The sequence below is a fragment of the Psittacula echo genome (genome assembly GCF_963264785.1).
Source record: "Psittacula echo genome assembly, chromosome: 8".
NCBI classification, from domain to species: domain Eukaryota; kingdom Metazoa; phylum Chordata; class Aves; order Psittaciformes; family Psittacidae; genus Psittacula; species Psittacula echo.
The window spans coordinates 23,873,024-23,896,512 of NC_137744.1; the positions used below are offsets into that span (position 1 = coordinate 23,873,024).

Genomic DNA, 23,489 nt, shown 5'->3' on the forward strand with positions numbered 1-23,489 from the left:
AGGTGGTTTAAAAAGCAGCCAGCAATTCCTGGGAATGCTGAGTTTAAAAAATTAAAGTTGGGGGGAGAAAAACCTCATCAAGCGTTTCTATGGCTTAGTGACCACGATTGGTGCCACTCAGCAAGGCTGAACCACAGAGAATTCACTGAGCAGTTGAGATTCAGAAACCCTTTTGTTTAAATATGGCTTAAAATGACACCAAAAAAGAGAATGAATGTAGGCCTGAAAACCTGACACATGCAAAGTTGTGATTGTCTGTACATCCGGGCGTAAGGTGAGATCTATTTTAATGGCTTTAAAAAATACAAGTGCTACTGGAAAAGCAGAGTCACCAGGGCTTTCACAGGGCCTAAAGGAATGTAGAGCAAAAACCAGTTTGAAATTAAAATGCCTGGCCCAAAATATGTTCTTCACATCCCCTTTTACCTGCTCCTCTGCAGAGCTGCACCCACTGCTCCACATCACTGCTGGCTGGGCTGCACCCCAGAGCGTGAGCAGCAGCTCAGGGAGGGGATCCTGCCCCTCTGCTGTGCTCTGGGGAGACCCCTCCTGCAGCCCTGATCCAGCTCTGGGGCAGCAGCACAAGAGGGACGTGGAGCTGATGGAGTGAGTGCAGAGGAGGGCACGGAGATGCTGCAGGGGCTGGAGCAGCTCTGCTCTGGAGCCAGGCTGAGAGAGCTGGGCTGGGGCAGCCTGGAGAAGAGAAGGCTTCTGAAGGGGAGACCTGAGAGCAGCTCCAGTGCCTAAAGGGGCTGCAGGAAACCTGGAGAGGGGCTTGGGACAAGGGCCTGTAGGGACAGGACAAACAGGAATGGCTTTAGTGGAAGGTGTCCCTGCCCGTGGCAGGGGTTGGAGCTGGATGAGCTTTAAGGTCCCTTGCAACACAAACCAGGCTGGGATTCGATGGTTTCTGTGTGCACCAGGGTCTGCGCAGAGCTCGTTTCCAGCTCTCGCCCTGACCCTGCCTCCACGTGGCTGCCCGGAGGATTCCTGCCTACCCCTGCAGTGTGCCCGTTAAACCTCAGTCCATGACATTGTGAGTATTTTCCCTGGCTGGCCCTAGGAAGGGAGCATCTCAGCAGAGAACCAGCTAGTAATTTGAAATGGACATGAAGTGAACTTCTCTAAATACACATGCTATGGTCTGTACCACCTAGCCTGTTCGCTAGCAAAAAGAATCACACATGGATGTGATTGGGGGCTTGCATCAGAAGATAAAACCTCACACTAAAGCTCGGTGCTGGGTGGGAATTGGTACATGTTCCCATTCTGTTTGTGGCTCCGTTCTGCTATCGCCCTGCTTTACAAGTGCTGCAATTACTGTCTATTTTAATGACCATGGCTGGAGCTGCTATAAATACCAGAACATCTTGTATGCAGTGCATTGAAGTTCCTTTTACTTCCAGAATTGCTGTGGTGTTCATTTGCACCAGAGACTCGTGACCTGGCACACTGAACAGCATGAATCCAAGTGCTTCTATGGCACTGTTGGATCCACTGCACCCAATAAGGTGCCTGCTGGGCTGTAACTCCAGGGCTGCTCTAGAACCAGACCTGGGGCTCTTGGTGTGTTTCTGGGTTGTTGTAGACACATTAAAACCCACAAGGCTCCTTTTTTCCCCATTGAGGTTGCTTAGCGGGAATCCCAGCCATGAGCTGTGCTGGGGACCCCCCGCCCAAGGAGACCCTGGAACAAGGGTGTCTTTGGTGCTTGCTGACACTCAGATGCCATGGGTAGGGACACCTTCCACTAGACCAGGTTGCTCCAAACAACCTTGAAACACAGATAACCTCATCCAGAGTTCTAGTGGTGGCCTTGGCTGCTGGGGAACGGTTGGACTTGATGAGCTTAAAGGTCTTTTCCAACCTGGTTGGCTCCATGATTCCATGATTTAATACCAGCCACAAATGCACCACACTAAAGTCATCCTTGCCAAGGAGCTGTCTAACAGCACTCAATGCATTTCACACCTCCTCCTGGGCCTGCAGTGAGCACACATCCCAAAGTCAGACTTTCCCCTGCCCTAGACCCAGCACAAGGATTCATCTGTGCATTTGCTTAAAGGATTCCACTGTTGACCCATCCAAGGTTTCTTTGTTGACCACAGCTAATGCTGGTATGCAGAAAATGCCTGGGTAAGGACCAGAATGGAGCTGCAGTTCCCGTGTCTGGAGCAACAGACTAAACATCTCTGGACAGTCGACTCCCAGCGTCCACCACTGCAGTTCTGTAATGATAACACTTCTGTGATACGGAAAATCACTTGGGAACAGCCTCACCTGAGGAAGGACTGAGCTGAAGCATCCCTAGAGGTCTGTGTCTTCCGCAGGAGCCGTGGGTGTGCAGGAGCCTGTGGGTTTGTCAGCCTAACGGGTTCAAGCTTGCGAAGAAAATATGGTCCAACACTGGGGCTGCTCAGCCTGGAGAGGAGAAGCTGTGTGGAAGCCTCAGAGCAGCTTCTGCAGCAAACGTTCTATGGAAGCTGGTTTCATTAAGCCAATATAAATGTGCCTCACCCTTTCCTGCTCCAAGTGCTTATTCTGGGTTAGAAAGCAACTGCAGAGTTAGGAATTATTAGAAAAGGAACAAAAACCAAAGCAGAGCGTCCCTATAAATCCATCTCAATGGATAATAATGGATAACGGACAACGCTTCAGCCCTGGTGCTTCAGGCAGATGTGGCAGAGCTAGAAAGGGTACAAAGGTGACCAGAGGGATGGGTCTGGTTCCTGGCAGAGGACAAGAGAGGCTCTTGAAAGGGAGGGCACAACACGGGGTTGTAAATTCCAGTTGCGCAAAGGAATGAATATTCACAGAGCCACGGACTGGTCTGGGCTGAAGGGACCTTTATAGCTGCATCCAGTTCCAGCCCCTGCCACAGGCAGGGACACCTTCATGAGGTTCCAATCGCATTGTTCACTCATCATACCCCACTTTGAGGCACAGGCGAACAGACAGAAAGCAAACAGCAGGAACAATAGTGGCAGAAACCCCACCTAATGCTGTTAAACAGGATGATACCAGTGACCGAAGACAGAAACCATCGGTACTGCGCTTCAGTGCAGTCCCCCACCGGGGCCACCCCCCCCCCCCCCCCGGACTGCTCCACAGGACCCCGCACGGGTCTCATTGCACCAGAGGTGTTACCCTGGAGGTGCCTCCGGCTGCCATGGGGTAAGGATGCGTCCCGGGTGCACCGTGCCCGTTCCCGGGGCCCGGCCCGCAGGCGGCTGCTGCCCCCTTGGGGTGTTCGGTGCCTGCGGAGTCGCTCCGGGCTCGCTCCGTGCGCGCCCCGGTGCGCACTGGGTTTGCTCCTTTGCTCGCAAGTTCTCGTGTGTGCAAAGCCGGGTTTGCCTTCCTCTGCAGGGGAACTCAGCAGCCCTGTGGGGATCCCATCCCTTCCCTCCAGTGTGTCTGCCCCACACAGCTCGGTGCCATTGGCAGACCCGCTGAGGATGCTCGATCCCAGTGCCCATGTACTGACCAGGACCCCCGCCTCCTGACATGCACCAATGCAGCCCATGCAGCCGTGCTGCACACACGGTGTCACGCCAAGGTCCTGAAGCCTGTTGGAGGAAGGGAAATAACTGGAGGTGACACTAGACAGGTTAGTGTTTTATTCAGTGCACTGGACTCATACATGGCCACGTTGTCACTAACAGCATCTCACACATTGCTATAAACCAGCTGAGCCCAGTCTCCTGTTAGATGCCCGGTGTAACATGTAAAGCAGCCTATCAAGTATTTACTGTAATGAGCGTAGCTCCGATCCCAGTGCCAGGCTGTGTCCAGTGTCTGGTGCTGGGTTGCAGCAGTGGCTGGAGAATGGATCCGTGACTCATGGCTGGTGCAGGACTTCGCTGTCTCAGCCCACATCTATGTGGTGCTGGCAGCCCTGTGTTCCTCCTGCAGCTGCTGGTTTGATTGTGCTGGTGCTCTGAGCACGAGTGGAGCTGCAGCTACCACATCCCTAATGCATACCTATGGAAAACCTGACTTGGGCCGGGGCAGCCTGTGTGTGCTCCATGCCAAGGACAGCCCCTCTGGCAGCACCACATGTCCACCCCATCCCCGCAACCAGGCCACAGCAGCGGTCACAACAGCACAGCAAACCAAAGAGAAACACAAGGTGCTCAGGCCTGACTGTCAGGGCAGAGCGGGATGCGTTCAGGATGGACACAGCACACCTCCAGCACAGGGAACAAACTGGACAATGAGGTGGATGCTGGGGAACGCGGCAGCTGAGCATCCCACCGGTGCCACTGCTGCAGCACGTGTTCTGCTGCCTGCTCCGAGCCCAGCTTGGACCAGCCGTGTCCTCAACCCTTCCCACCCATGGAGCAATGCAGGGAAGGCTCCATGGGTATGGCTTGGAGCTGGTCCCAGCTCCCTCTTGCAGGGCAACACAGGCTGACAGGGCTGCTGCCAGCCCTGTGGATCCGCAGCAGGACAAATCCATCTCCACTCATCCCCATGCATCACCCTGCCTCTGTGCTCCGGCCCCAGCTCTCATCCTGCCTCGTACCTGCCCTCACTCGCTCATTCACCCTGCGTGTAAGGAAGGAGACAGTGCGTTGCCAAAATAGCTATCTTGGAGGAAATAAATCTATTGAGCTTTATTGAGCTGCCCGTTGCGGGGCGTGGACTGTGAGGGCAGTCCCTGAGGAGTGGTGCTAGGGCATGGTGACTGTCCGGCCGGCGCTCCTGGCTGCTGTAAAGCGCCTCTTATTCCTCAGACCAGAGAACCTCTCATCCAGCGTCAGGCTGGTCTGCAGGGGAAAGGGAGACCGAGTCAGTCCTGTGCCTCGTGGCAAAGCATGGCCAAACCTGCAGCAGGGTATTGATTAGAGCCCATCAGTCAGGACGGTGCTTCGCAGCCAGTTAGTCAATTAAACCACTCAGCACATGGGAGACAAGGAGCTTGACAGACTGGGTGCAGCTGGAAAACAGCTTCAAGCAGCACCTAGCCCCAGGATACCGGCCATCCTCGGCAACAACAGGAGCAAGCACGTGGCATTTGAGCACCAGGCACCAAGTAAAACCAAATCATCCAGACAAGGAACATCCAAACAAGCAGTGAAGAAGCTGGAGCAGGATCTCTGACCTGCCCCAGGGCTCTTGGACCATACTTCAGCACAAAACTGGCACCGAGAAGGTCACCAAAGCAAAGAGAGAGCAAAGCCCACAAGTGCTGTGTGTCTCTGAGGAGTTGGAAGCACCGACAGTGGAACAGTCCCTGCCGTCCAGGACCACTCACAAGCAGGATCTCCCCGCTCCGAGCAAGCACATGGACAGGCCAAGAGGGGACAATGGAGTAGGTAAAACTGGGCTGAGTCTGTAGCTGCTGAACAGTCTTCTCAGATGCCTTCAGTTCTGTGAGCAACCCAGCCAACACGGGCCTCTGCTCCCAGGTCAAGCTACACAAACCTGACCAGCAGCCCCAGAGACCTGAGCGTGGCGTGATCGGGTTAGCGGCAGGGCTGCTGCAGGGTGCAGGGTGCTGCCTGTGCCGTCGACCATCCTCTACCTGGTTGGCCATGGCGCGGAAGTTGAACCTCAGCAGCACCCCCTTGGGCTGGGGCTTGGCTGCGCGCGGCGGCGGCCTCCGGCTACGCAGGAACGGGCGCTTGGATCCGGGCCTGGGGAGAGCACAGACCCGCGGTCACCCTGGATGTGAAGGCAGCCACTGCCTAATGCCTGAGACCAGCGAGGGAAGGAGGAAACACCTGGGTGCCCCTATGGCCCATGGCACATCTCATGGTAGGGTGGGTGAGGGAGACACTGTGTACCATGAGGGTGGTAAAATCCTGGCACAGGATGTCCAGAGAGATGGTGGCTGCCCCATCCCTGGAGACATTGCAGGCCAGGCTGGATGTGGTTCTGAGCAACCTGGACTAGTTGGAGATGTCCCTGCTCTTTGCAGGGGGTTGGAACTGGATGAGCTCTGAAGGTCCCTTCCAACCCAAACCATTCTGTGGTTCTATAAAGGGTGCCAGGAGAGCTGCTGTGCCAGCCCTGAGGACTGTGTCATGTCAAGTCTATCACAGGGTGCTCCCTGCACCCAGGACATGCCAAGTGCCCTTGCCCACCCCTCTCTGTGCTCATCATGGTGCTAGGGCCCGGCTCAGCCCATGGGTGAAGCTGCTGCCCTGCAGCACAGTGAGCACACCATGTCCCTGGGGTGCAAGGGACACCCCACCTTGGGCACAGCCAGCCTGCCATCCGCCTTCCTACTCTGGGTAACAAACCAGCCACATGGGAATCACCATCCTCTGACAGATACACTGAGAAGGGAACAAGGCATCATTTGCAAACCACTTTGGGATCATAGAAGCCAAGCTGCAATAGTTCTAAAGGGATTGGGAATGCTTTTGCAGGGTTCCCACATGAACAAACCCCTCCATTTACTCACGGGCCAGCCTGGCCTGCCTGAGGATTGGCCACAGACACCGTCAGAACCGCTCCAGGGCTGGGTTTCACTTGCCACCTGCCGAGACAGGGACATGGATTCAGCTTCGAGCCGAGCCTGCAAGAGCACGGCATGTTTGCAGCGTGCTTGGGTCACCAGTTACCTTCTCATCCGCAGTGGTTTCCTGTCGCCATCAGCATCCATCTGCTGGGAAATACATTTGAAATAATTACTTCAGGATTAGCTCTCAGTGACTAAGGCCATTTCCTCTTGTCCCACCCCTTGTTCCTTGGGAGCAGAGCCCAGCCCCTCCTGGCTCCATCCTCCTGTCAGGCAGTTGTAGGGAGCGATCAGGTCCCCCCTGAGCCTTCTCTTCTCCAGACTGAACCCCCCAGGTCCCTCAGCCCTTCCCCATCACACTGTGCTCCAGGCCCTGCACCAGCTCCGTTGTCCTTCTCTGGACCCACTGCATGAAAATCTGCCTATCCTGCATACACTTCCCTAGCAATACACTCATTGTTAAAGTCATCCACCTGTTCCAGGAACTTTTGGGATCAAAGATACAATAAGTAAAACTGAAGGCTTGTCACCATCAGAAGAGAACAGAAAACGTCGCCATACTGACCCCTCTCTGAAATCTGGCTTTGAGAAACCGCTGCTGCATTCGCTTCTGCTGGAAGGCTGGTGCCCTGTTCAGCCGGAAAGGTCTGCGGGGAAGGAGAGAGAAAAGGACATAGGTGAGCATGATGCCAGGTCTCTCCTGAAGTTAAGTGCTGAAATACCTAACCCAGCTTGGGATTAAAAAGCCGTATGTGAAGCAAATGCAGCTCTTTGTTACCAAGTTTAGCCCAGCAGGTTTTCTGCCAGCAAAGGAGTTCAGACGAACTTGTTTTTCTGCTCAAATGAACCAACAGTTTGTGTTGGTGCTGAGCTCTGCTTGTTAGAAACAGATCAAAAAATCACAGAACCCCAAGACTGGTTTGTGCTGGAAAGGACGTTAAAGCTCATCCAGTTCCAACCCCCTGCCATGGGCAGGGACACCTTCCACTGGAGCAGCTTGCTTCAAGCCCCGTCCAACCTGGACTTGAGCACTGCCAGGGGCATTTACCCCCTGTTGCATGAGCACATGGATGCAGCTGCTCCCAGCAGCACCTCGGAGCTGCCAGGGCACCGCTGGAAGCCAAAAACTCCCCGAGCTACTGAAGATTTTACCTTCTCCCTGTGGCCTGGGCACTGGCAGTGGCTGCTCTGAACCTCCTGGGGCCTGGGGGTGGCCGTCGCCGTCCCTCTGCCTGCACGATGCTGCTGCTACTGCTCTTGGAGAAAGCGTCATTGTTCGTGTTGCCCTGAAAGAGCAGCGAGAGCTCAGCCACTGTCACCTGCCCCACAGCCTCAGTGCATGAAACACCAACCATGCAGGTATGGAATGGTCCGGGTTGGAAGGGACCTTAGAGCTCATCCAGTTCCAACCCCTGCCACAGGCAGGGACCCCTTCCACTAGAGCAGCTTGCTCCAAGCCCCTGTGTCCAACCTGGCCTTGAACACTGCCAGGCATGGGGCAGCCACAGCTTCTCTGGGCACCCTGGGCCAGCGCCTCAGCACCCTCACAGGGAAGAGCTTCTGCCTAAGAGCTCATCTCAGTCTCCCCTTGGGCAGGTTCAAGCCATTCCCCTTGGCCTGTCCCTACAGGCCCTTGTCCAAAGCCCCTCTCCAGGTTCCCTGCAGCCCCTTTAGGCACTGGAGCTGCTCTAAGGTCTCCCCTTCAGGAGCCTTCTCTTCTCCAGGCTGACCCAGCCCAGCTCTCTCAGCCTGGCTCCAGAGCAGAGCTGCTCCAGCCCTCATAGCATCTCCATGGCCTCCTCTGGACTTACTCCAACAGCTCCACGTCCCTCATGGAGGCAGCACAAGCACCAGGACATGACCATCCTTCCCTCCACTCCTGCATTGATCCAGCATTTTCTCTGGCTCTGTCTCGTGAGAATTACCCCATCCTGCCCTGCAGTGCAAGTGCTGATCACTGACTCCGCCATGGCTCCCTCCATGCTCTCAGCACCACTTGCATTTGCTTCAGAAGGGGCTCATCCCCATGCTGTGTGCTCAGCATTCCACATATTCTCATTCCAAACTGTTTTTCCTTTGCAACTTCAGTCTCGCAGCAGAACAACCCTGCGCTGCTGGTGCTTTTTGTTTTCCTCCTTTGATATTTTCTTACTGGGACCCGATTCCTCACTCACTCTATTAAAAACTGGCCTCTTACATGGCCTTTTGTATCTATGCCAGGAATATTTCTACCCAGCACTGCTGCTGGAGCCTCAACATTTGGAGTCAGCATCCACTGCTGTCAACACTTAGTTCGTGGGCATCAAACTGCAAGTACCAGGAAGAGCGTTTCATTCTGATGGTGCAGAAATCCAAAGCCAGAATGAGTCCATGGAGAGCAAACCTCACCCAAGCAAAGCTTTGTAGCTTTGCTCAAGTTTCTTTTCGGTCATTGACTCTTTCTTGTTTGGACACATTTATTGCTCATTCCAAGCCCTGAAGCATGAAGCACATCAGAATACCCCTCAGCAGTGTAGGTCCTCCTGCAGCTACTTAATACCAACTGCCATGGGCTCTAACCCATTTATTTCTGTGGGACAGCCACCACCAGCGTTCCTCCCCACTAACTGGGAGTGTGTTTCCACATTCTTCCCACTTGGTTTATTTCTGCAAAATGGAAGCTACAGCAGAGTTATGCCTCCTAGCAACTGCTTATCCCTCCTGGTAACACCCAGCCCCGCACACTATCTGAGTCATCCCACTTTCCTTTCAGAAATAACCGCACACCATGCACATGCATGCTCAATCAAGGCTCTCTTCTATATACCTCCAGGACACAGCCATTCAGTGTCCCATCATGTTCACCACTTTGGTGGGGTTTTAAAAGCTTACTGAGCATACATGACCTCCTAATTGAGTGGATCTCCACCAGTGCAGAAGGAACAACCCCCTCTCACACAGGACTATCTATTCACTTGATTTCCACCCTCTACACCAAGCCAGTTTCATGGTAGTGACACTCAGCAGAGAGCTGTAAGAATGACTTTAAAGGTGAACATGGCCCTTCCTTCCCACCTCAAATGTTAAAAATAGCTCAAAAAACCAAATTAAAATATTTCAATCTTTTCTTTTTTAAGTGTTTTTGAGCAGAGATAAGACCAAAACACTTAAACTTGAAAAAGAGAAAGCCATGAATGAAAAATCAAGCATTTTACATGGAAGAACATGGGCAATCTGTCCCATGGCTTCATAGCCCTGGGAATCAGTGTGTCTAGGGGAAATACCCACTTGCTAGTCAAAAGTACCTCTCCGAACCAAAGCTACCAAAAGTCACCAACAGCCTGGCCTTTGCCTTCACTACATGTTGGAAGATGCTCTGGGTGGAGGACAAGTAAAGGTGAATCCTAACACACCTCCTCTGAATGGCAACAGTAAGATGTGATGAATTGGAATTTGGTTTTATGGAAATATTTTAGACTCTTTAAGAACCCATCCCTAAAAAAATCTGTCTTTGTAAACCCCTCGGGAACCGATTCACTCCAATTATGCCAAGTCATAAGCTCATAAAACCAACTGGAAAATTGCTATTTTATATGCGTGTGCCTGCACTCACCTCTGCATACAAATGCGGTTACAGGCACACAAGATGGTGCCTGGACATTTGTTATGCAGATTGTTCTTTGGGAAGATCCAGGATCACAAACCCCAGCAGGTTTCTGCATGACATTTGGGAAAACAACTTTGCCTTCCTCACCCCCGTACCTCTGGAGCCGATGCCTGGCGATTTAAAGGGCTCACTCCATTCAATGCAGCAGCTGCTCTTCTCCTGGGACCAGGTACAGCATTCCTGAATTGTCTCCGGTTGAACTGTTGTTGTCCAAACCCTCTTCTAAACCGGGCCGGTCCTACAAAAACGAACTCTTTGTTTAGCATCCTTCAAAGCTCAATTCACACTTACAGGTTTGCCAGTGGCTTACACGGTGAATTTAATATGATACAGGAGTGTCTGTATGAATAGATGCAAGAATCACATTGAGTTAGTCCAGAAAAGTAAATTAACTTTGCAGGATATTAAATAATTTATCTTTCCAATAATAATTCCCATTCTGTGTGGGACTCACAACCACTTACAAACCACTCTGTGATTTGATGGCTCTGGGATTTAATTTGAAAGAATATAAAAGAGAAAAGCCTTCTGCAACTCTGCCTCCTAATAAAGGCAGGAACACTCGCATCAGGAAACCTGTCACTCTCTTGCCAGAGCTCCCATTGCTGGGAATTCACCGTGAAATGGAAAAAGCCTTTGGATACAGATACACAAGTGACTCCAGCATTCAGTCCCACAGCAGCCTGGGAGAGCTCTAAGTGCCCACATTATCACACTTGGTAAGTGGAGACCGGACCATCATTTTTATATATTAATATATATCTATTTATTTAGTTATTTTTAGCATAACATATCCTGACGTACTGTATATATCGAAGGGTGCCCCTTCTGCTGCTGTTCTACCTCACTGCGCAGCACATACATACCAACAGCCTATCTTGCCTTCAGTGTCTTCCCCTAAGCCTGATTATGATTTTGAAGTGTGCTGAAGCACCAAGCAAGGAGAAGGCAACCTGTCAGACAGAGGCACAGTGCACTAAGCCTAATTACTCCACACGATAAACTTCTGTAGTCATAACGTAGACCTTTTCCAAGTGGCTATAGACACTAGTGAAACATGCATACGTACTCAGGCAGGTGTATTGATCACTTAGGCCAGGTTGGACACAGGGGCTTGGAGCAAGCTGCTCTAGTGGAAGGTGTCCCTGCCCATGGCAGGGGTTGGAACTGGAGGAGCTTTAAGGGCCCTTCCAACACAAACCAGTCTGTGAGTCTATGATTCTATGACCAGGCATGGCAGAGGGCTGCAAGGCAGTAACCCTGGACCTCACTGATACACACTCCAGAGCAGTGGGATGCATGTATTGATTCTACACCATCGATTCCTGCATCACAGCAATTCATAATGACTCGGAGCAGTCAGAAATGAAGCGCCCTGAGGCAGCAGTGATGTTGCTGTCAGGGGCCACCACCAGAGTGATTAATGAAGGCTCCAGCCCCAGGGTGTGTCACTGGTTGGTGCCAGCTTGGGCTGGTTACACTGGAGGCCAAGGGAGGGTGACTTGAACTGCCCTGGCTCTAAAACAAAAGGGCACCAGGGCATGTCTATGGGAAGCTGCTCCTGAGCAGCACACAGGGGGGCTGGCTGGGAGCACCCACAGAAATGCGATGCTGTTCACTAGCTCTGTGGGGCCAGTGGCTATCTTCTTTGCAAATGATGGTATTTTCTTCCTGCAGAAGTGCAGGTGTGTAAATGTTCTCCTGACAAACACCTGAATTTGGACAATCTGTGTCTTTTTGACCAGAAGTGGTCTCGCTGTGTTGAATGGCCCTTTTTTCCCTTCTGGGTCTGTCTCCACAAGAAACCTGGAGAGGGGCTTTGGACAAGGGCCTGTAGGGACAGGGCAAGGGGAATGGCTTTAACCTGCCCGAGGGGAGACTGAGATGAGCTCTTAGGCAGAAGCTCTTCCCTGTGAGGGTGCTGAGGCGCTGGCACAGGGTGCCCAGAGAAGCTGCAGCTGCCCCATCCCTGGCAGTGTTCAAGGCCAGGTTGGACACAGGGGCTTGGAGCAAGCTGCTCCAGTGGAAGGTGTATCTGCCTGTGGCAGGGGTTGGAGCTGGAGGAGCTTTAAGGTTCCTTCCAATCCAAACCAGTCTGGGGTTCTATGATAAAACCCCACAGCATGTGGGAAGCCACCACGCCTGGGTGTATGCTCAGGTCATGGTGCTGAGCACACCTCAGTTGGCCAAGAAGCTCCTCTGCCCAGCAAGTCCAGTCTGGGAAGAAGCCCTCATGTCTGACAGACTGTTTTTCCAAGAAGATCTGAAATTCAAATTTCTTGCCATTAATAATCCTCTTTCCCCACTGGAGAGATTGTTTAAGCCATATTCCTCAAGGGATAACGCACTTTGCTGGCACGAATGCTCTTGCTGGTTTAATCAGCATAATACCGCTCTATATCCTCTGTCATTACAGCAGTGGGCTGATCTGATTGTCATACTGATAGCAGTTCTCACGCCTCAGCCCTGAAGGGTCTGCGTTTCAGCAGGGACCAAAGTGAAATGAGCCCCTGAGTAATTACAGGCTAAATTCCCAGTTGTGCTGAGCTTCACAGAACTGCTCCGGGCATCAGCACCACACAGCATGGTGAGTGTCTGCACTTGGCAGGGCTGAATGCAGACTCAGTTCAAGCCTCGGAAACACTAAGAGTAGCAGAAATACATCTAGAAATGAAGAGGAGAGTTCTCTGTTCTGAGGAACAGCTCAAACAAGGTATTTTGTTTGCTTTATTTGACCCTGAGTAGTCACTTGAGTGTGGAAGAATATCAAAGCCTGTCCTTTGACAAAGAAAATCAATTTGCAAAGGGCAACAACCATCATTCTGTTCTGAGCCGGAACGATTCTGTGCTGGAGACCGAGAACATGGGAGTGGAGGCAGATCGGAGCCAAGCAGGATCGCTCCCAGCAATCCCACTGTCCTCATGTACCACTGGCACTCCGGAGGAAGGCTGCAAAACACTGCTGCAAAATGCTACCAAAATCTGCACTGAAGTGATTTAAAGGGGAAAAAAATAAAGCAAAATTGTGCTAGAGGTGGCATTTCATAAAGCAGATAACGGTGGGTTTGTAGGTGAAAGCTTGTGGAACCAGAGATTAGTGTGTGATCACTTGGTATCATAAAAATAGCATGGTTGGCAAAAGTGACAAATTAGCTCCAATAACTGAGCTATCAAAGACAGTTACTGAAGGGGTAATTTAAGTGTGTTCTGGGAAAAAGAGGATTAGGAAGAGGCATAATTAAAATATGCAAAGCTAAAGGGAATAGAGAATAGATATTAAGTCACTTTGAATTAGTAATTCATGAGAGGGTGGAAGGGAGAGAAATGGGTGAATTTATGCTCTGAAAAGGCCCTGATATTCCATTGTGCAGAGAGAAAAGCTATTCAGAGCCTGAGTGCATCTCATACGCACAAAGGGATTAGATAGTAGAAGGCTTTAGGAGCTGTATTTGGTTACACAAAGGTGTTCCCAGCTCAGCAGGCCTCACCTACCTTGCAAATTCCTCTGCATCCAGGCACGGAAGCGGGGCCGCCCGTATCCATACACTGAGTTCCTGGGCTTGACCTGCGGCCTTCGCCTGTCACCCATGGCGCTGGTGTCCGTCTGCTCTTTTCGATGGCGTTTTATGATGTCATCTAGATCAAAACAGCAAAGGGGAAACCCATGGAAACCTACCAGCAACCTGTAACACCTACCACAACCCATTAAAACCTACCAGCAACCTGCAACACTTACCAACAACTCATTAAAACCTACCAACAACCTGTAAAACCAATCAACAACCCGCAGAACCAGCCAACAACACGTTAAAACCAACCAACAACCCATTAAAACCTGCCGGAGGGGAGATTGAGATAAACTCTTAGGCAAAAAACTCTTCCCTGTGAGGGTGCTGAGGCGCTGGCACAGGGTGCCCAGAGAAGCTGTGGCTGCCCCATCCCTGGCAGTGTTCAAGGCCAGGTTGGACACAGGGGCTTGGAGCAAGCTGCTCCAGTGGAAGGGGTCCCTGCCCGTGGCAGGGGTTGGAGCTGGGTGAGCTTTAAGGTTCCTTCCAACACAAACCAGGCTGGGGTTCTGTGAGTATCACACATCAGCAAACAGAAAAAGGTAAATTACAACGGAGGGCTCCTCTACTGCTGTGAACCCTCCCAGCAGCACTAAACCACGGGTGCATCAGCCAAGGGATCAGCTTGAGTTCACAGTGGAAAATGTTGCGCTATTCCTGACAAGTGGCTCATTGCTGAGAGGACGTGACACGAGCTCCAGGGTAGGGAGCTGACCCAGGGATGACTTGCCCATGGCAGGGGTTGGAACTGGGTGCTCTTTACGGTCCCTCCAACCCAAACCAGTCTGGGATCCGCTGCCTTTCCTTCCGTGCAGCGATGCCACAGCGATAACCCCCGGGATCGGCGGCCACGCGGGTGGTGTTTGTGCGGCTCCCGGTGACAGGGGAGCGGCAGCACCAGCGGCTGCTATAAATACCCCGCGCCCCGACACGGCTCCAGCTCCATTTCAGTACCGCCATCGTTCTCTTTGGGCTCTCGCCGCCGGAGCCGGGTGCTGCCCGCTGAGCACACGGACCGCTTTGGAGCCCTTTCCTCCCTCCGGGATCCGTTTCCACCGCAGCCGGGTGCAGGTGGACGGGGAGGGGGGGGGGACACAGATCAGCCCTGCGGGGCCGCCCCACGCTGCGCTGCCCGCCCCGACCCCGCACAAACGAGCCTCCTGAGGCCGGGCCCAGGCCGCACCTACCCAGGGACATGTCGATCTCCTCGGCCCCCGGCTCCGGCCCCGCCGCCGCGACTGGCCCCGGCTGCGGCCCCTCCGCCTCCATGGCTCCGACCGGGCGCCGCCGCCGCTCAGTGCGCCTGCCCGGAATGTGCGGCCCGGCCCGGCCCCGCCGCCGGCCCCCGCCCCGGACACACCGGGCTTTGCTGTGCCTCTGCGGCGCTCCTTGCCCCTGGTCTCTGCTCCTCTGCACTCCGGCATCTCTGACATCCAGAGGGACGTGCTGGCTGTTCAGCCTGGAGGAGAGGAGCTGCTAGGAGACCTCAGAGCAGGTTCCAGTGTCTGAAGGGGGCTACAAGGACGCTGGAGAGGGGCCTTCATCAGATTGCAATTGTGCTTTTATTCCAGTCAAGGAAAGCGGGCATTCCTGCATCCATTTTTCCTTTTTCCTCCAGGTATTTTAGTTCTTGTGATTTGATAGGGCCCGGAATATTTTTAGTCACGTTATGAAGTTCTGCTTTACAGAAAGAGCTGTTTGGCAAAACTGCAAAAGATGCACAAATAATTGCTATTCATATACAAGGTGGGTTATATCTGGCTGCTATAGAGCAAGATAAAAGATTTCACTAACCCTACCTTAGAAAGCACTGAGTATTAATCATGTTCTTGTTTAATCTCTAATATACTTTTCTGCCATTAAAACAGTTGTATGGGTTTAGTGTCTCTTTATGTTTGATGAAGGCAAAAAAAACAGGTACACAGCAAACTTATAGTTAACAGAAAGCACATTTCTAATAAGAATAGTTGATCTGCAGGATTCTCTGCCTTGCAATGCTAAAATCAAAGTGTAACATTTTATAAACATTTTGTATCTATTTTAGACAAAAAGTGATAGAAACTTCTTGTCTGCATGAAGTTGAGCACTAACCTGGAGGTTGAGATAAATTTCACCTCCAAATGGATTATTCCATAGGTGTCCATTTTGCAGTTTTCAAACCTTTTTCATGGGTCAACTTTTACAGATCAGAGTAACTGCTTAGATGGACTGCTGTTCCATGACAGTGTTTCAGTCCCTATAGTCAATGGATTTAGGAATGCAAAAGCCCTCATGAAACTGGGATCACTGTAAATTTGCTTATGAAAACCATTTTTGATGCTTTAGATTGCCTGCCCTATTGATTCATTTCTACTGGAGCACTAAAGAACAGCTTTGTAACTATAATGAAACATCTTCCATTTCTAAACAGACACTTTATCCTCGACACACTTAGGAATGGAGGCAGCCTATGAGACTCCTGATAGCAGGCATCACCTCCAGCGAGTGCACATCGAGCAAATGCATCACACGGGGCTGATGATCCCGTTTGTCTTCTAGTGAACAGGTAAGGACATGAAATAGTTCATGAGCATCCTATTAAATAGAGGCACAAGACTTAGAGGAAGCAAAACCAAGAGACATCAAAATATACACCAGGAGTACTGACACACGAAAACTATGTCACTGTAGTAGAAAAAGTTACTGCTTAGAGCCCACCAAGATTGGAAATCTTGGCTGTTACATCTAACTTAATTTGGAAATGCCAGTATGAAATGCCAAATGAAGTAGTGGCACAGCCCCGTTATCTACAGCGAGGTTAGGGCTCTGTCTGTTAAATTTTAATATTACTGGCTGCATTGTACCAAATCTGAAGGCATTTAAATACGAGGTCCTGAAGGGTTTCCATGGGCAAGTGTGAAAGCAAACTGAAAACACCATTTATCGATCATATGGTTGTTTTCCTTCACTTTTTAAAGTAAACTTCCCTGCAGCAAAGATTCGGATTTGACACTCTGGGCTTTCAGTACCATAGCTTCAGTTTTCTTTCAGTCCATCTCTGAGCACTGAGGTGGGTATCGGTAAGCCTAGCGTGACTTCTGTACTCACCGAGCTGGGCTGAGCCGAGCGCAGCCGCTCCTGCTCCGCGTGGTGCGGTGCCGCCGCCGGAGCTGTCCAGCCGCCTCCCGCAGCCGCGGTCAGCCCCGCCATGCGGGAGCGATGAGAGCAGCGCCCGCAGGCGCAGCCGGGCGATGGAGGATGGTTTATCCCAGCTCGGACCGCTGCCGGGAGTAGCGGCGACAGGGGAGCGGGATGCCCCGGGCTCTCCGAGCGGGCTGCGGGGATATTGTGAATCCCGGGTGTTTTCCCGGGCGTTATCCCGAGGCAGTGCCTTAGGCCCGGGTTTTCACTTTGCTGTTGTTTCTGAAGCACTCTGTGTTACATCTGCTGTAACAGATGTTATTTCAACGGGCCAAAACTCCGATCACTTGTGTGATGTTTTGTGCTTTGCCCACAAGGGGGGGTCTTTAGGCCTTTTAATTGGTGAGATCTAAGGGCGCATCATTCCCAGCTCCTAATGAGGAACACTGGTAGCAGCACAGCTTGGTCAGCTTCCTCCAAACCTGGTGCACCACCACCAGGGAGCTTATGTTTTATTGTTAGATGCTCAACATGGCCTTTTAACCATATGTTGCTACTTGAAAATCTCCTTGAGAAGATGGAAGAGAACAGAAGTGTTCTTTAGTCTGATTGAGAAAACTCCAGGTTATGCCAGTATTTCCCTACATGACACATTCCCAGAACATGAGCTACATTGTGGTAACACTGTGGTTCTTATGCAGAAGTTCTGCCTGGATGCAGTAAAGTGGCTGAGGTGCACATACCATGAGTTCTGCTCAGTGAAAACAACCATGCACTGAGAGGTCAACCCCTTCTTGTTAAGTTAGTGACAAAATCTGTGATTTGCTTCTTGGCCATGTAGCAAATGCAGCCTGTGTGTGGTAAGACTGCAAGGTATTTAGAGAGGGCTTGTGAGTGTTTTCCCTCTCTCTGTATGGGTATTAAAACAGAGATCTCAGCCTGGTATATGCAAAACTACTCTTACAGTCCATTTTAGTTCTACCTCTGGACTATACAGAGCATCCTTAAAGTCATCCCATAAGACACATATCTAGATCTGGAGGTCTCCAGAATGATTTAGCATTTGTATTGAAGCACAATATAATTGATGTGCAATTATCTGGGACAAAGTGACAGCAGTTACTTCTGATCCTGGGCTGTCTGTTGTGTATCAGAGATGTCGCTTGTGAAATGCATGGCGTACTCGATGAAGGATGATAGAGATGGCACAGGCTTGGACACCATACATGTGCAGGGTGACTGGGGAGTCAGCAGCTCCAGTGCAAGCTGTAACCAGCCTCACCTCAGAATCACAGAAGGGTTTAGGGTGGAAGGGACCTTAACCAGCCCAGTAAACTGCGATACACACACTCCCTGTGCTGCTGGGCTGCTGACTGCAGTGTAGGAGTAGTTTTAGTTCCTGTTGCTTCTCGGCGTCTCTCAATACAAAAGTAAACCTTCACTGAAAGGGCCACATTTCTAATTGTGCCAAGAAACAGGCAAGTCTGTTATGCTACTGCATGGCAAAGGAGTTACTCAAAATAGAATAAAAGGACAAATTCTGTTAGAAATCACACTATCAAGATCAGTTAAGGATAAAGGCCTTTGCAGCACCACAAGGAGGTATTTCCAGTGCCTGTAATTGGAATAAGTGGTACTTGAAATTATATCTTGGAGGCAGAGATTGCCCTCTCCCCTGCCTTCAGAAGTGTATATTCTGGTGCTCCATGAAGCTTTGCTACCTGTACAATTAGTCAGATGCTCCCAAATGGAAAAGCTACCAGGAATCTTCTCATTAATGGATCTGCTGTCTTGTTGTGGTCTGTGGTACAACAAAGATGTGGTACAAAAAGACTTTTAAGAACAGATAATGCTCACCAAAGCAGCTAGACAGAATCCTGCTTGCTGCTTTTCCGTTCAAGCATCAGATGCTGGAGTATTTTGAGCTATTTCCAGCTCTTTGAAACTGGTATTTCAGATAAATCACTACCCTGCAGCATGGACAGTGTGGCACTTGCCTTTTAATCTAACGAGAATATATGGTTTGCTTGCTCTGCTTTCACAGTGGGCTGGATGATGCCATTTTGGCAGGAAACTTGAATCCGGTTATTTGGAGATTATTTTCCCTCCCTGTTGGAAGCTGTGGACACTCGCAGGTCTTGAAAAAGCAAAGCAGTAACCATCAGGAATAGAGCATGCACTGATCTGCGAAGTGAGAAGGCACTGAAGAGCAATCAAGGAGATGGCACAAGGATCATATGAGTGCTGAAACAACACTGCGGGTGTTAACTCAGTGCCTCACACATGTAGGAGGACTGAGGCTACTCATAGAGCAGCATAGTAAGAACATTATGAAAGCTCCGCTTTAATTGCTTAAAGCAAGAAAGTCTCTAAAGGATGCAAGAAAAAAGATCAGTGAAATCTCAGGAAGATTTAATTTCTCACAGCAAACAGCAGTCAAAGGATCTGCTTTGTCTGCAGCTCAAGTGTTAAACCCAGGAACATGGGAAGGTTCAGTGGTGTACGCTTTGGGCACCCTCTTGTTTGGCCTTGGGTGCCCAGAGCTTGTGTTGCTTAGCAGAGGCCTGCAGGTCAGGTGAAGGTGCTGGTGGAGCACTGCACAGCAGGAGAGCCCAGGCAGCATCTCGGCTGTGTGTGCTCTGATATTCTTGTCACACTCTGACATGAACTGGGACACAGCCTGCAGTAGACTCTGGAGAATTATGTAGGTACAGGAGAGATAAGGGACCTCACTCGTGCTTTCCCCACCCTCATAACCAGTTTTAGACTGACATTTAGTAGAATCATAGAACCCCAGACTGGTTTGGGTTGGAAGAGACCTTAAAGCTCATCCAATTCCACCCCCCTACTATGGGCACTAGAGCAGCTTGCTCCAAGCCCCTGTGTCCAACCTGGCCTTGAACGCTGCCAGGGACAGGGCAGCCACAGCTTCTCTGGGCACCCTGTGCCAGCGCCTCAGCACCCTCACAGGGAAGAGCTTCTGCCTAAGAGCTCATCTCAGTCTCCCCTCTGGCAGGTTCAAGCCATTCCCCTTGGCCTGTCCCTACAGGCCCTTATCCAACGCCCCTCTCGAGGTTTCCTGCAGCCCCTTTAGGCACTGGAGCTGCTTTAAGGTCTCCCCTTCAGGAGCCTTCTCTTCTCCAGGCTGCCCCAGCCCAGCTCTCTCAGCCTGGCTCCAGAGCAGAGCTGCTCCAGCCCTCACAGTATCTCCATGAACATCTCCTCTGGACTCGCTTCAACAGTTCCACGTCCCTCTTGTGCTGTTGTGGGGTACCATACACAACCCCTATACACACTTGGCCCAGAGTCAGCCTGTGAGTTTATTCAACCCCTTCTCTGGCTGGAAACTCAACTGAGGGCATCAGTCAGCAGTGCTTGTGCATGTTTGTATTATCGTCCTGCTATGAATCCAAGGAACAATCAGCTTGTCCAGGATAAGAGCTTTGCCAGGCCCAGGCAGGCTGATTGGTAGATATTAATCTGTAAGCTTCAATCCACAGCCCACAAGAGCATTGACAGCAACAGTTAAATGAAGACAGCCAGCCACAATACTTGCAGGTGACAATGGGAACCCTTCCCCCACCACACACACGTTTTGCACATTGGGAAAGCCAATTTATCTGCAATGACAGTGATCCCGAAGCCTGCACCAAAGGATTAACCCCTTCACTCTTGAGCATCTTCGTACTGATCCTAGTTAATATGGTTCTATTGAATTTCAGCCAGATATCACCCGCGGAATGGCACAGGCTGTTCCTCTTTTGACTCATAGCAGCTCAGCTGTCTCTCAATGACACAGTGCTGACTGAAGGCTTGTCTCTTCCATGCTGCTTACAGAAGGAATTTCCCTTAGATCCCCCAATTAGTCATGATGCAAAATAAATCATCCATTTCTGAGCCTTCAAGAGGATCAAAGCATAAAATCAGGTTTTGCTTGTGAAACCCACAGCGATTGCATTAAAATGGGGGTCTATGAGCCTTTCTTTAGCATTTCCTAATTATGGCTCCAGAGTCATTTTGCACAGATAAATATGCAGCACCTACAAGTACAGATTACATGGTAATCATCATTCACCATGCAGTATGACACCAACCGTGCAGTGTTTTATCACTACAGCAGGGCTTTGGACATCGCAATTGGCTTGATTTATGTTTCTGCACTCCTCTTTCACAGTCAAGAGCATCACTATCTCTGTGAATGTTTCTGAACCCATTTCAGGGTGACTCCCCTTTGTCCTGCCGTGGGAGATTCATCACTAACGGGTTCCTGCAGCGATCGACAGGCAACATTCGCCAGGATCTTTCAGCCCAGAGGTGATGCTCTGATGCATCCTCATTTTTAACCTGAGGAGCAATCGATGACCAGCGTTGCCATAGATACAACAGTAAACCCGACGGGCGCGCCCGGGTGACAATAGCCTCATTACTGTGCCGCCGGCGGGCGAGGCTGCCCCGCTGCCGGGCAGCTGTGCTGTTCCACCGGCTCTGCGGTGCCCGAGGAGCATTTTCCATGCCACCTGCCCCGGGCCCGCTGCCCTGCTCCCTGCAGGCCTTGCCCGACGACGCCCCGGGCCGCTCCCGCAGCGACGCGGCAGGCGAGAACCCGCTTCCCTCCGCTCCCCACAGCGCCCTCAGCTCCCCTCAGCGCCCCCGCCCGCCACAAGCCGCCCCCTCCCGGCCCTCTCGCGGTCCCTCATTGGCCAGCAGCGCCTCGGGGAACCACACCCCATCGCCCCCCCCGCCGTGGATTGGTGAGTGAGGCCGACGGGGGGCCGCGAGGCCACGCCCCCTTCGCTGGTCGCCGCCATGGATTGGTGAGAGCGGCCTCGGGGCGCGCAGAAGCCACGCCCCCTTCGGTAGTGTCCCGTCCATCTCACTCCAGCGCCCCGCCGCCTGCCCCCTGCGGGCTCGGCAGCGCATGCGCAGTGTCAGCGCGGCGACGGGGCGGCCCTGGCTGTTGTTATTGTGGGGCTGGTCTGCGCCGCGCCAAGATGGCGGCCGGGCAGGGGGGTGGCGGCGGCGGCAGCGGCGGTGGTAACAACAACAACGGCAATGGAGCGGGGGGGCTGGCGATCCCCGGGCACCTCACTCTATCCTTCTCGGCGGGGCCGCACTGGGGGGCGGCCACTCTGCCGCAGCCGCACACGGTGCGCAGCCTGGACCGGGCCCTGGAGGAAGCGGGCAGCTCGGGCATCCTCTGCCTTAGCGGGAGGAAGCTGCGGGACTTTCCTGGCAGCGGCTACGACCTCAGCGACACCACGCAAGCAGGTGCGGTGCTCCGACGGTGAGGGGCGGCCCGGCTGCGAGGGTGATGCGGGGAGGCTGGGGGGATGACGGCTGCGAGGGTGATGCGGGATGAATGGGGGGGGCGGCCCCACTGTGGTGGCAGTTGGGAAGAGGGTGTCCTGTGGGTGTGCGGGGCCCTGGCAATGGGGGCGTGCAGCGGAGGGGTGTCCTGTGGTGGCACTTTGGGGGGGGCGCAGGAGCGGTCTGCTGTGGTGGCACTGAGAGGGCATGGGGAGGATGCAGGGGAAGGGTCCGCTCTGATGGCATTTGGGGGGAGCAATGGGGTGGCACATGATGGCAGTGGGGAAGGCGTATTGGGAGCGCTGGTGTGGTGGCAGTGGGGAGAAGCGCTAAGGAGCCCCCGGTGTGATGGCAGTGTGGGGTGGGGGTGCTGTGGTGGCAATGGAAGGAGTGGGGCCCTCGCTGTGTGAGGGCAGCGGGGGTAGTGGAGAGGCTCCGCGTTTTGGGAGGGGAGTGGGGCAGGACAGTGAAGGGGCTCCCCTGCATGCAGGGATCTGTGGAGTGCAGTGGTGGGTCGCTGGAGGGCTTGGGGGTGCTGGGGGGGTCGCTCCCTCTCTCTGTGCACTGGGGAGGGTTGCTTCTGCTGTGTGTGCTTACGGGAGATGGGGGGGAGCTGTGCACCAAGGGGACCTTGAGTGTGTGCAGGGGCAGGGGTGCTCCTGCGGAGATGGGGTGCAAGGGGTAGGGTACCCCAGCAGCGTGTGTGTGCAAAGGCAGGGCTCTGCGGGGAAAGGGGTTCGCGCTGAACCCCGGGTGTGTGTGCACACAGGAGAGTGTTGTGCTGAGTGTGTGTGTGTGCCCTGGGAGCCTTGCTGTGCTCCGTGTGGGAGCAGCGAGGAGGAGGATTCCCGTGCTTGTGCATGGAGGGGAGAGAGATGCTTTGTGTGCGTGCAAGAGGTTGGGGGGATAGGCACAGGGAATTGGGCATTGCGTTCTCTGTATTTGTCTATACGTGTCTTGAGGATAAGGACGATTCACACCGTGCCTAGAAGAGGGTGTGCAAGATGAGGAGAGCTGTTCAATTTTCACTCTGGGAATAAGGGCTCCGTGCTGCGGGTTGGTTTGGCCCTTCATGGGAGTCAGATCTCTTGCAAGTGAAGCTTTATTACCTGGGGTGTTCTGGTCGGTCCTTCTTCCCAGCTCAGCAGGGAGATGGTCACAAGCGTGGGTGTGAGGGATGTGTGTGCATCCAGCAGTGTGCGACCAGAGCTTAATGTATGCACCGTGTTGGTAAATGCTTAGACACCGTGAATGTGAGCCCGGGTTTACCCAAGCTTGCAGGTGAAGCGAGCTTGGAGACATTTTTCTATGCCGTTCCTAGCAAACAAAACTACATTTTCCGTGGGAGTTCTGTTATATTATTTCTGATGTACCCCTAGAT

At 52.4% G+C, this 23,489-nt stretch overlaps 2 protein-coding genes across 4 annotated transcripts in view; one reads left to right on the forward strand and one right to left on the reverse strand.

Annotated features, from left to right (window-relative positions):
* Positions 1-4,646: 4,646 nt before the first annotated feature.
* On the reverse strand, positions 4,647-14,983 carry LOC308224634 (UAP56-interacting factor-like). Its single transcript, XM_080624773.1, has 9 exons — positions 14,869-14,983; positions 13,608-13,751; positions 10,211-10,353; positions 7,622-7,755; positions 7,035-7,116; positions 6,573-6,613; positions 6,413-6,487; positions 5,528-5,639; positions 4,647-4,769 (listed from the first exon to the last, which is right to left on the reverse strand). The coding sequence occupies exons 1-9, from the start codon at positions 14,948-14,950 to the stop codon at positions 4,674-4,676; spliced, it is 909 nt and encodes a 302-aa protein (XP_080480899.1). The 5' UTR covers positions 14,951-14,983; the 3' UTR covers positions 4,647-4,673.
* A 6,764-nt stretch (positions 14,984-21,747) lies between these two features.
* Positions 21,748-23,489, forward strand: part of LRCH2 (leucine rich repeats and calponin homology domain containing 2) — a 40,614-nt gene continuing 38,872 nt past the window's right edge. For 2 of the 3 annotated variants that reach the window (XM_080625129.1, XM_080625131.1), the window contains exon 1: positions 21,748-22,069. In XM_080625129.1, the coding sequence (XP_080481255.1) occupies positions 21,793-22,069 (277 nt within the window). In that variant the 5' untranslated portion in view covers positions 21,748-21,792. Of the gene's footprint in view, positions 22,086-23,489 lie in introns of all 3 variants that reach the window. The other variant, XM_080625130.1, reaches the window with a different exon arrangement.